Raw genomic sequence first — 13,244 nt, forward strand, 5'->3', positions numbered from 1 at the left:
AAATCGTTAATCCAAGTTTCAACGCTTGGAGGCCTCGCGTCCTTCCATTGAATTAATATCCTTCGTCGAGCCACTAGGGACGCAAAGGCCAGTATTCCGGCCTCCCTAGCCTCCTGTACCCCCGGTTCTACCCCGACCCCAAAGATCGCAAGCCCCCATCCTGGTTTGACCCTGGACCCCACCACCTTCGACACCGTCCTTGCCACCCCCTTCCAGAACCCTTCCAGCACCGGACATGCCCAGAACATATGCACATGGTTCGCTGGGCCTCCCAGACATCTGACACACCTGTCCTCACCCCAAAAGAACCGGCTCATCCTTGTCCCCGTCATGTGAGCTCTATGCAGCACCTTAAATTGAATGAGGCTCAGCCTCGCACACGAGGAGGAAGAATTGACCTTCTCCAGTGCATCCGCCCACGTCCCGTCTTCTATCTGCTCTCCCAGCTCCACTTCCCACTTGGCTTTCAGCTCCTCCCCTGATGCTTCCTCCGCCTCCTGCATTATCTTGTAGATGTCTGATATCCTCCCCCCTCCGACCCAGACCCCCGAGAGCACCCTATCACTTACTGGGGAGCAGGGGGAACCCCTCCACCTGCCGCCTAGCAAATGCCTTCACTTGTAAATATCTGAACATGTTTCCCGGGGGGAGCTCAAACTTCTCCTCCAGCCCTCCCAGGCTCGCAAACCTCCCCTCTATAAACAGGTCCTTCAGCTGCCGTATGCCCACCCTGTACCAGCTCTGAAATCCCCCGTCGATCTTCCCCGGGATGAATCTATGGTTCCCTCTTATTGGCGCCGCCAACAGACCTCCCATTTCCCCCCTGTGTCGCCTCCACTGCCCCCATATCTTGAGGGTGGCCGCCACCACCGGGCTCGTGGTGTACCTCGTGGGGGGGAGCGGCCAAGGTGCCGTTACTAGGGCCCCCAGGCTTGTGTTGCCACAGGACGCCCTCTCCATTCGTTTCCAAGCTGCCCCCTCCCCTTCCATCATCCACTTGCGCACCATTGACACATTTGCCGCCCAGTAATACCCCGAGAGATTGGGTAGTGCCAGCCCTCCACTGTCCCTACTCCGCTCCAAAAAGACCCTTCTCACCCTTGGGGTGCCATGCGCCCACACGTAGCTCATGATGCTACTCGTCACCTTTTTGAAGAAGGCCCTAGGGAGGAAGATGGGCAAGCACTGAAATAAAAACAAGAACCTTGGGAGGACCGTCATTTTGATTGACTGCACCCTCCCCGCCAGCGACAACGGTACCATGTCCCACCTCTTAAATTCCTCTTCCATCTGTTCCACCAGCCTGGAAAAGTTCAACTTGTGGAGGGTCCCCCAGTTCCTTGCCACCTGCACCCCTAAGTACCTAAAGCTCTTTCCTGCTCGCTTGAAGGGGAGTCTCCCAATACCCTCTCCCTGATCCCCCGGGTGTATCACAAAAACCTCGCTTTTGCCCAAATTTAGTTTGTACCCCGAAAAGTCCCCAAACTCTGCTAATAGTTCCATTATCTCCGGCATTCCCCCTTCTGGGTCTGCCACGTACAGCAGTAGATCATCCGCATACAGCGAAACTCGATGTTCCTCCCCTCCCCTAGTCAGTCCTCTCCACCCCCCTGAACCCCTCAGTGCCATCGCCAACGGTTCAATCGCCAGTGCGAAAAGTAGGGGGGATAGGGGACATCCCTGCCTGGTCCCTCGGTGGAGCCCGAAATACTCCGACCTCCTCCCGTTTGTCACTACACTCGCCGTCGGGGCCGAGTAGAGCAACTTCACCCACTTAATAAACCCTTCCCCGAACCCAAACCGTTCCAACGTCTCCCACAGGTACTCCCACTCCACCCTATCGAATGCCTTCTCCGCGTCCAGCGGTACCACTATCTCAGCCTCCCCCTCCACTGCCGGCATCATAATTACATTCAGCAATCTCCGCACGTTCGTGTTGAGCTGCCGCCCCTTCACGAACCCTGTCTGGTCCTCATGGATTACCCCTGGCACACAATCCTCTATTCTAGCTGCCAGGATCTTTGCCAGCAACTTGGCATCCACGTTCAGAAGCGAGATAGGCAATCACTGGTTTTTTTTAACGACAATCGACAATAGCTTCATAGTCATCGTTCGACTTTAATTCCAGATTTTTATTGGATTAAAATTTCATAATCTGCCATGGTGGGATTTGAACTTGGATCCTTGGGCATTACCCTGGGTCTCTGGATCACCGAGAATACCAAGAGGCTACCACTTTCCCTAAAATTTGTTATCGTTAAGCCATCTAAACTATGGATTTCTTAAAGCTTATGGACCAGTGTTGAGTTTACGACCTATCTCATTTTGTTCCCTGGTCTATTCCATGATATCCAGGTGCCATGGGAACTACTAAAGCTTTCGAGTTTCTGCTTTACTCTTTGATATCCGTGCAACAGATACTTGAACCTGAATGATTGGATCTAGAGTTTGGCCGCAGTTGGAAATTATGAAGCATTTTTGTGAGGAGGCATTGGATAAAATAATTATCTGAAAATTTTTCTGGTCATGATAACATTTCAATGATACTTTAAGAGATAACCTTTTATCCTATTATGTTTATACCTCAACCTTTTAAGAATAGTGCGCAGACCAATGAACTCTCCAGTATTCATACATAGTTGAAGTTGCCCTCTGTGGAAGTATAGCAGTTAAGTTGAAGCCATGATTAGTATCAACTAGCCTTTCATCAGACTCTTGTGCGAAGAAACCTCAAGATGACACTACAAGTCTAGCATGACATGAGGTCCTTCAAAATGCCATCAGCCACATGCATAGATTCACTGGAAGACTGCATCACATTGGCAACTGTTAGAAGGAAAAAAGCAAACCAGTCCTGGTGAGATGGGTCACATTAGATAACAACAACAAAATATCCCATCAATCAAGTTGCCAACTTTAGCTCTTAGAAACTGGGGGCTGGAATTTCAGGCTCTTCACATCGGCGGGATCTTCTGATTGACCTCCTGCAGCATTTTCCCCGGCAGCAGGGGTGGGGTGAGCCATAAAAAAAGATCATAGACTCCGGTGGGACATGAAGATCCCACCGATGGCCAATGGTGAGCTGCTTCCCTGCCAGAAAACCACGGCACATGGGAACTGGAAAATCCCGCCCACTCAGGGTGCTACAAACTGGAGAAGAGAAGGTTAAGGGGGGGAATTTGATAGAGTTGTCCAAAACTGTGAAGGGTTTCGATAGAGTAAATAAAGGAAAAATTGTTTCCACTGGCAGAATGATTGGTTACCAGAGGACGCAGATTTAAGGTAATTGGCGAAACAAACTAGAAGTGGGATGTGGAGAAATGATTTTTTATACAGCGAACTGTCATGGTCCGGAATGGACTGCCTGAAAAGCTGATGGAAGCAGATTCAATAACAATAATTTTCTACAGGCAATTGGATGAATACTTGAAGGGAAAATGACTGAGGGCTCTGGCTAAAAGGTGGGAAATTGAATTAATTGGATAGCTGTTTCAAAGAGAGGCAATGGGCGTCCTTCTCTGCTGTATCGTTCTTTTTATGACATGAGGGTAATTTCAGATGTCTAACATTCAAATCAGGTATAAGCCAAGTCACAAAACTGATTTATATATTGTTTAAACTGGTCGTAGGTATGTTTTCAAATGAAATCTACAGTATGGCACCAGATGAGATACATTTCAGCAACTTACTCGACCAACCATGCCAACATGTTTGCAGGACATCACTGCAGCATGACATTCCCTGGTGGGATTGTAAACGGAGCACAATTGCACACAGTGGGAGGTAAGAATACCATCCTTTTCAGGTAGGGTGAATTGAAATAAGGACACTGGTCCACGAGGGGTTCCATCTCCTTGCTCATGGCTCTTGGTGTGGTATTGACTGCCAGGGTGAAACAATAACTTAAAGTATGTCTAATTCTGCAATCTGAATCAATGCCGTCATGAAGTTGCAATATTCCAAGGATCGCTTCATCTACAACTGATGTGGACGTAATGTTCAGGGTTCAGCAGTAGGTTTAGTTATTTCGCCATCTCTTGTGACTGCTTTGCTGATATTAGAGTTCCCAATCACTGATTCCATTGCCATGCCCTCACATTATACTGCGGCACTGCCATTTGAACAAGGGCAAATAAATCGGAATGATAAATATCCCTAAGCAGACCTGGCAACAGAACTGGGGCAACTCCACTCCGCTCAATCTGGCACGGCCAGCTACTGACTGTGGATCATTGAAGTGGTGGGACCCACCAAGACAAAGAAGACTCTGGGGATCTTAGCGTGACAGCCTGAATTTGAAACCTCGTATCGAATGACCTTGAAACCCATCAATCTTACTGGGTCAATCTCACCAGGCCGGCAGCTGAAGCTGCTTATAGTCTGTAAGTTATTCAGCTCTCCTTGCCTTGCACTGCGCCGGGAGCACGCATCCATCTGTCCAACTTTGGATAATCGCTGTTAGCAGGTAATAGGATCACTGGTTTTAAGAAAAAAAGGTCAGCGTTGAATTTTACATTTGCATGTAGAGGAAGTCAGTGTGTGGTGTTCTCTGTGTAGCTTATTTCAGGATGGTTGGCATAGTGTTCACAAAGGCCACAAAATAGCTTTTAACTTAAACAAAGCTAAGATTTTATTTAACTACTAAACTGGATTCTTCACTTAGTCCTTAAGAATACAGAACTGATCCATAACATCTAACTGCTAATCTCACTACTGGTATAAACTATAATCTAACCCAGGGGTGGGCAAACTTTTCCGTGCAAGGGCCACATTCAGAAATTCACAATTCACAAAGGGCCGCATAGTATATTAAGTAAAATAATTACTTCACCCGGTTATGATTCTGGGCGCCTCATATAGAACATAGAACAGTACAGCACAGAACAGGCCCTTCGGCCCTCGACGTTGTGCCGAGCAATGATCACCCTACTCAAGTCAACGTATCCACCCTATACCAGTAAGTAACCCAACAGCCCCCCCCCCCATTAACCTTAAAAAAAAATTTAAAAAAAAAAAAAATTAAAAATTTTTTTTTTTTTTTTTTTTAATGACTTGGTGGGCCGCAGAAATACCTTTGGCGGGCCGCATGCGGCCCGCGGGCCGTAGTTTGCCCACCCCTGATCTAACCTTACTCACACTATCTGCTCTGATGACCTTCACTAGCTGTCTCCTGCATACACTCCTCCCCTAAGGTCTAGCATCACTGCCTTATATAGTTGTAACTGCAGCTCCCTCTAGTGGCTACTCTCGACGCTACATTAACCCTTGCAATGCTGATAGTTTTTTTAAAATAATTTTTTAAAAAAAATAATTTTTATTAAAGTTTTCACAAAATATCAACAACAAAAATATAAAGTACAAAATGCAAAAAATGTTAAGGAAACTCAGTCACAAAAATAATAAATTAACACCCGCCCAAACACATAGCAAATATATACACCCAGACAAAACCTCCAATATATAGAAACAAAACTGAAATAAAACCCCCCTTCTGCCCCCCCCCCCCCCTCCCCGGGTTGCTGCTGCCACTGATCGTTGTCTACCGTTCTGCCAGGAAGTCTAGGAACGGTTGCCACCGCTTGAAAAACCCCTGTACTGACACCCTCAAAGCAAATTTCACCCTTTCCAATTTGATAAACCCCGCCATGTCATTGATCCAGGCCTCAACGTTTGGGGGCCTCGCATCCTTCCACTGAAGAAGAATCCTCCACCGGGCTACCAGGGACGCAAAGGCCAGAATAACGGCCTCTTTCACCTCCTGCACTCCCGGCTCCTCTGCAACCCCAAATATTGCGAACCCCCAGCCCGGTTTGACCCTGGACCCTACCACCCTCGACACAGTCCTCGCTACGCCCTTCCAAAATTCCTCCAGTGCTGGGCATATCGATCGTTAAGGATGAGATTTCTAAATTCTTGGAAGAGCAGGGTCGGATTAGAACAAGTCAACATGGATTTAGTAAGGGGAGGTCGTGCCTGACGAACCTGTTAGAATTCTTTGAGGAGGTGACAAGTAGGTTAGACCAGGGAAACCCAGTGCATGTGGTCTATCTGGATTTCCAAAAGGCCTTTGATAAGGTGCCACACAGGAGGCTGCTGAGCAAGGTGAGGGCCCATGGTGTTCGAGGTGAGCTACTGGCATGGGTTGAGGATTGGCTGTCTGACAGAAGGCAGAGAGTTGGGATAAAAGGTTCTTTTTCGGAATGGCAGCCGGTGACCAGCGGTGTCCCACAGGATTCAGTGTTGGGGCCACAGCTGTTCACCATATATATTAATGATCTGGATGAAGGGACTGGGGGCATTCTAGCGAAGTTTGCCGATGATACGAAGTTAGGTGGTCAGGCAGGTAGTGCTGAGGAAGTGGGGAGGCTGCAGAAGGATCTAGACAGTTTGGGAGAGTGGTGCAGGAAATGGCTGATGCAATTCAACGTGAGAAAATGTGAGGTCTTGCACTTTGGAAAAAAGAATCCAAGCATAGACTACTTTCTAAACGGTGAGAAAATTCATAATGCCAAAGTACAAAGGGATCTGGGAGTGCTAATCGAGGATTCCCTAAAGGTAAACATGCAGGTTGAATCTGTGATTAAGAAAGCGAATGCAATGTTGTCATTTATCTCAAGAGGGTTGGAATATAAAAGCAGCGATGTGCTACTGAGCCTTTATAAGGCTCTGGTTAGGCCCCATTTGGAGTACTGTGTCCAGTTTTGGGCCCCACATCTCAGGAAGGACATACTGGCACTGGAGCGTGTCCAGCGGAGATTCACACGGATGATCCCTGGAATGGCGGGTCTAACATATGATGAACGGCTGAGGATCCTGGGATTGTATTCATTGGAGTTTAGAAGGTTAAGGGGAGATCTAATAGAAACTTACAAGATAATACATGGCTTAGAAAGGGTGGACGCAAAGAAACTGTTTCCGTTAGACGAGGAGACGAGGACCCGTGGGCACAGCCTTAGAATTAGAGGGGGTAAATTCAGAACAGAAATGCGGAGACATTTCTTCAGCCAGAGAGTGGTGGGCCTGTGGAATTCATTGCCGCGGAGTGCAGTGGAGGCCGGGACGCTAAATGGCTTCAAGGCAGAGATAGATAAATTCTTGATGTCGCGAGGAATTAAGGGCTACGGGGAGAATGCTGGTAGGTGGAGTTGAAATGCCCATCAGCCATGATTGAATGGCGGAGTGGACTCGATGGGCCGAATGGCCTTACTTCCACTCCTATGTCTTATGGTCTTATGCCCAGGCAGCGCTGATAGTTACGAAAATACCACAGGTTGATTTCATCCCTATATTTAAATGACAGAATCTGAAATGTTTTTTAATTGAGCATGGGTTCATGATTTTGTTCTTTGCGAAGCACAGGGGAAATCTTGACCCGTTGTGTTCATATTCCAGACAGATTCCCAAACTTGAAAGAAGAGACCTCCAAAGACGGAAAATTCCTTTGGCTGGTTAAATCGGCGATTTGGGATTCAGATGGAGACAGATGCTTTTCTCTGAATTCTGGATATTTAAAATTCCGTCAATTGTCACATCCTTCTAACTTGATGTTTAAATCTCAACCCCTCAAACTATTCCAATCCTGCAGCAACTGCACATAAATAATTGATTTGCCGAGTTACTTTGCTCCAGCTGCCTACAAAGAAAATGCTAAAAGCTCACAAGTGCCTGAGAGAGGATTGTGTACCATTTGCCTTCCAGGCTTGGCTCTTCTCTGGAACACTGAAACATTCTTGATCCTTAGTCTTCAACTTAATAAGTTTCCTGTTCTTCATTGTTTAGATAAAATCCTGGATGAACTCCCTCAACTTTCTGCCACTGTTGCAAATCAAGTGCAAAGAGAGAATTCTGCTTGTAGGACTGTTAATGCTGTCTTAAATCACACCCTGGAGAGAGAGCGCACATAATCAGGGGATTCCGACTGTGTCAGTGTCTGGCCATTTCCCAGCACTGCCCACGCCAAGTTTATATAGTGAAATGGTAGTAGTTTGCGTGCCTGACATCTGTAGTCTAAGATGGGTGATGGTAGCTGCCCTGTGGGTAGATGTGTCATTCTACTCCATAGCATATAGTTAATACCCCACAGCCATGGCTAAATCAATCAACAGTTTCCATTGTATATTCAGCTGCTGATAGCATGAGTTATCCAGGCCAGAATGGCCACAGATCTAAGGCCCGGATCAGTGCAGAACCTTAACTAGGTTATGAGTTTGAGGAGTTACGATTGTTGCAACGCCCCTGACCTGGGGACAGGAAATATAAGGAAGGGTTGTGAATAATGTTCACACCAGGAGTGGACTCAGCACTTCCTGTAGCCCAATGGCTCTCATTGCCTTGGCTAAGGGATTGCCTGTGTCCCCTGAATTGCACCACTTCAGGAGGACAGGACGAGAGGGGAGCAGGAAACATCGCTTTAGAGACAAAAAGCTGATGCATTTTTCTCTTTGTTTCATAGGTGGGATGCAAGATTATAATTACGTATGGGGTCGATGTCTGGACATAACGCTGGAGCAAACCTGTTGTAAATATCCACAAGCTGATGAACTACCACAACTCTGGAATGATAATAAGGCAGCAATGCTGGAATTTATGAGGCAAATACATCTGGGTAAATGAATCATGGCAATTCTTGCCTGTCAAATCACTTTAATCCAAAATAAGGTAATCCGAAGAGACCTTATGGCCTCCTTCTGTGCTACGATTTTATGATTTTAAGCTGTTGTAAGATGTTAACTTTTCTTTTGTCCATCGAACCCCTGTTCTGGATTTCCACTGAGGTCCTGATTCCGGGATTCCTGACCTCATCCCAGGGTAGTGCTATTTTTGGGAGTGCCTTTAAAGAGTACAGGCTGCTTCCAGTCAGAAGCTCACATCTGGCGTTCCCAAACTGGCCAGCTTCATTTGTGGAGTTGTGTTTCTCCTACTCCTCTGCAATTTTCATGGAGTTGGGTCAGGTTTATAAAAAGTTGTGGTTCATGGTCCCTTAGAGTAGTCTCAAACCCTAGTGTGCAAGAGGGGAACCTTTTAAAATGTAAGTTCCATGGGTCCTCTCTCATTCCCCCTATGAAACGTTATGCCCCACCAGGCACCCCCTGTGACCCTTATGCGTGTGACAATCATCAGGGGCATGAGGGGACATAGGTGGTGTTGTCTAAGCCAAGTATACATAGTGAGCTTAGACATCTATTAGAATGACAGAACAACTGTACCCCGAGGAAACAATGTTTGATTGACAGCTCAGCCTCTCTGATCTCTGCACCAATTTCACAATCTTTGTTGACATGACTCAAGCTGTTTCAAGCGTTTGTGGTTGGTGACTTTTGAAACTTCAAACGGCCTGGATGTTTGACACTCTTATTCGCTTGCTGTCCAGACATTTTTCTTTAAGAGTAAGTGATCAATGGATTACATCTTTTCTAAGCTTTTTTAAAAAAAAGATATACCACTTCACACTGTGGTGGTGTTCATTAATTCTAGAAATTGTACATTGGACATGGAAGTGCCAGAGCCCAGCATGAGGGGGGAGGGGGGGGGGCAGGTGGATGAGGGTGGATAACCAGGCATAGGGGGCATGAAGGGGGACACGTTGGTGGGTGAGGGGCATGAGGTGGCATGGGGAGTGTTTGATAAAGGATGTGGGGCGTGACGACTGGAGGGCCTTTATGTTTTTTTAAAAATTGGGCCAAAATCCCCCAGCACTGAGGTGGACCGTTGAAACAGCCCACCTCAGCACCGGCAGTCCCATGTGGCTGCCTCTGTACTTTTTCCCAGGTTGTCTGACCCGTCTACAACTCACACCCGGACCCCAGCAAGTTGGGTCCCACCTCGGCAGGCATTCTCTCCTGAGGCAGGTACGAGCAGTAATTTACTCAATTCCACCTACCCCTCCCACCATAAAGATGAAAAATCAGGCTCCTGTATCATGCAATGTACAGTTCACGGATTTCTCTGTACAATGGTATGCTACCCCATTGCTGCCACTGACTTGTCTACAGTAAAAGGCTTTGCTCAGTAAAATGACGTTTAGACCGTTATCTACTTCCTTGCTTACATTCGAGTTATTGTGCAAACAACTGACCAGACGTTGGGCATGAAAATTGAGTCTTTATCCCATTTATAATTTTCTACCATCCATATTTTTGCTTGCAAGGGAGAAATTGTACATGGGTACTTGTCTGTCGGCATCATTGTCAAGTGTCAATCTTTTTCTGTTGGCTTCGCACTAATGCCCAACAGCACTGTTGCACTTCATTCAAATGGACTGGCTATTGAAAAAGTTTGAAGCATAAATTTTACAAAATGGTTGGCAGCATAAAACATTTTTCATCATTTCACCAGGAAATATTGCCTGTTACTGCCAAGTTAATTTTGGACCCATTGACAATTCGTCATGGAAGAAAGAATGTCCATTTATTTATCACTATCATATCTTGAAGGGCACTTCATATACAATTAATTATTTTCGAAGTTGCAAACATGGCTGTCAATTTACACTTCGTAAAGTCCAACAACAGCAATGGTACCATGATCTCTCATGGTCTCCTCCAAGTCACATTTTACCCTGACTTAGATGCTTCCACAGGACATTGCCTCATTGTCTTTGAGTCAATTACCCACCTAATGCCATTTTGGAAGCATTGCCATAACAAACACTGCAGCAACAGAGGGCAATGGCCCACTACCCAGTGTCTTGGGGCATATTTTGAATGAGCTGTTAAATCCAGGTCCATCCCCCTCTCAAGTGGATGTAAAAGATCCCAGAGCACTATTCAAAGAAGAACAGGATAGTGTTCCCAGTATGTTCATGGGAGATTTCAGTGTGCAAATTGGTTGTCGTGCTTCTTGAATTCAAACAGTGATTATGCTTCACAAGTTCTTAGCTGAATGCTTTGGAGCATCCTGAGGAGGTGAAAGCCACAGCCATAGCCATTGAATCCCTAAAGTGCAGAAGGAGGTTATTCAGCCGATTGAGTCCGTACCAACACCCTGAAGGAGAACCCCAAGTAGGCCCGATCCCTCACCCTATCCCAGTGACCCCATCTAACATACACATCTTTGCAGTAAGGGACAATTTTAGCATGGCCAATCCACCTAACCTGCACATCTTTGGACTGTGGGCGAAAACTGGAGCACCCGGAGGAAACCCATGTAGACACGGGAAGAATGTGCAAACCCCACACAGACCCAAGGCCGGAATCGAACCCAGGTCCTTGGTGCTGTGAGGCAGCAGTGCTAACCACTGGGCCACACAGTTGGGGCTATGTAAATGTTATGTAAAAGGGGCTTGTAAATGCTCAACTTTATTTAAACTGGGGATGGGCATTAAACCCGACTGTATAGTCCAAACACATTTTGAACATGATCGATTTATCTGCTTTTGGTGATGATAGTTCAAGAAGAAACGTTGACCAGAGCTATCGGAGAACTTTGGTCTCTTCTTTGAGTAGTGCTGCAGGATCTTTAAATTCCTTTTGAACAGATGGAAGGTTCCTCTGTTTAATACCTCACCCGAAGGAAATTACTTCTGACATTGATACAATCCTCCATTGAAGTGTGGGCCTAGATTATGTGCTCAGCCCTGAAACTTATGAGACTGTTGTCAACAGGCCCAAGATGATGCTACGGGGTAGATTCTCTGGTCATGTACATCAAATAAGCACTGGTCAGACAGGGGGCAACACCAATGCAGTGCCAATTCTGCAAACCACGCTCTCTAAATGAGAATAGGATTGCTGGATTTACAATTTCGTTCATTGACAGAGGATACGGCAGTGGTTGCAAAAGCACAGAAGATACCTCCACTTTAGGCAACAGGTGAACTGTGTTCTGTGGAATTTAATGCTTGAGTTTCTCCATTCTTCATGAAAAGGGTCATGACCAACCATTCATCTGACTGATGGGCAAATGAAGCTCGCATGCGTATCAGGCAGCAAGATAACCAAGATCTACTTTACATATTCAGATTGCAGTGATGGTCCTTTTAATGCATTGATTACATTGCAAAAAGACAAATATTGCAGTTTGCCCTTTAGTCAAGTGGCAACATTTTGGCCGGGTTTCCAGCCATCCCAGAAGACTTATTCTGCTGAATTCCAGACTCTGCACTTAAAAAAAAAATAACCCCAACATCACAGTTTTCAGGCACTCGGTCACATTCCTGACACGAGATTTTGATAAGATCAGTGATGTGCCACTGCACATTCTCTATACTGCTGTTCAGACTAGTTGCTCGCGGCTTGTTGTCAGTGGCTTGAGGCAAAGTTTTATTTAATCAGAAATAATGATAAAACCGATTGGCATGTGAATGGGATTTTCAAAAAAAAGATATTGCCAGCGAGAATTAAAATGTTGTTCCTAATGGAGTTATCTTCTCCAACCCCACTTTAGGCAAATGGTATTATTAGCCTTTACTGCAAAATGAAAAATGAAAATCGCTTATTGTCACGAGTAGGCTTCAAATAAGTTACTGTGAAAAGCCCCTAGTCGCCACATTCCGGCGCCTGTTCGGAGGGGGCTGGTACGGGAATTGAAACGTGCTGCTGGCCTGCCTTGGTCTGCTTTAAAAGCCAGTGATTTAGCCCAGTGTGCTAAACCAGCCCCTGTGGGGGTTAGAATATAAGAGTTAGGACGTTTGGCTGCAATTGTACAGGGCCACACCTGGAGTAATGTATACAGTCTCCCAACTGAAAGAAAGATATACTTGGAAATGGTGTAACAAAAGGTTCACTGGATTGATTCCTGAGATGAAAAGTATTGTGTATTCAAAGCAGCCTTGTAGCTGAACAGGGGCACTTTAAGAGCACGATTGCACAACGCCATCAGATGATCAGCTGTTGGTGCTGGCAAGTGGGCAGTCTAACACGGCAGCCTGTAGTGTTAATATCTTCTCATTAAAGCTCTATGTTTTTGATTGAACCTCCCATGGCCTGCAGGCTCAAGCTTGAACCCACCAAATAAATCCTGGTGACGAGGTAGGCGTACAGAGTTTGTAATTACCCAAAGAAACGTTGAACAGCGTTTGTAGGCACCTGAAGAAATAATAAATCTAAATCGTTGAAACCATCGCTACATGAAAGGTGGCGACGGGGGAGCTAAATAACGGTCGCACCCATCACGGCAACTGAAAGATCTGACGGAAACAACCTTGGAGAAGAGCCCGCCACATGCACCGTCAGAAACGACCTCAGTAGCCCCGAGTAACAAGTACCCTGCAGCAACAAAATTAGGGTTAGGGGTGTTGCAAAACA

General features: G+C 46.2%; 1 protein-coding gene across 5 annotated transcripts in view; it reads left to right on the forward strand.

The window, feature by feature from the left end:
* LOC119975028 (carboxypeptidase M-like) overlaps nt 1-13,244 on the forward strand; it is an 81,314-nt gene that overhangs the window by 45,204 nt on the left and 22,866 nt on the right. For 3 of the 5 annotated variants that reach the window (XR_005462639.1, XR_005462641.1, XR_005462640.1), the window contains one exon: nt 8,453-8,770. Coding sequence is in view for 2 of the 5 variants with exons in the window: in XM_038814487.1 (XP_038670415.1) it covers nt 3,642-3,783; nt 8,453-8,605 (295 nt within the window). In the remaining 3 variants the exon portion in view is untranslated. Of the gene's footprint in view, nt 1-3,629; nt 3,784-8,452; nt 8,771-13,244 lie in introns of those variants that run through there. The other 2 variants (XM_038814487.1, XM_038814486.1) reach the window with 1 other exon arrangement.

Source organism: Scyliorhinus canicula, chromosome 12 (genome assembly GCF_902713615.1).
Source record: "Scyliorhinus canicula chromosome 12, sScyCan1.1, whole genome shotgun sequence".
NCBI lineage: Eukaryota > Metazoa > Chordata > Chondrichthyes > Carcharhiniformes > Scyliorhinidae > Scyliorhinus > Scyliorhinus canicula.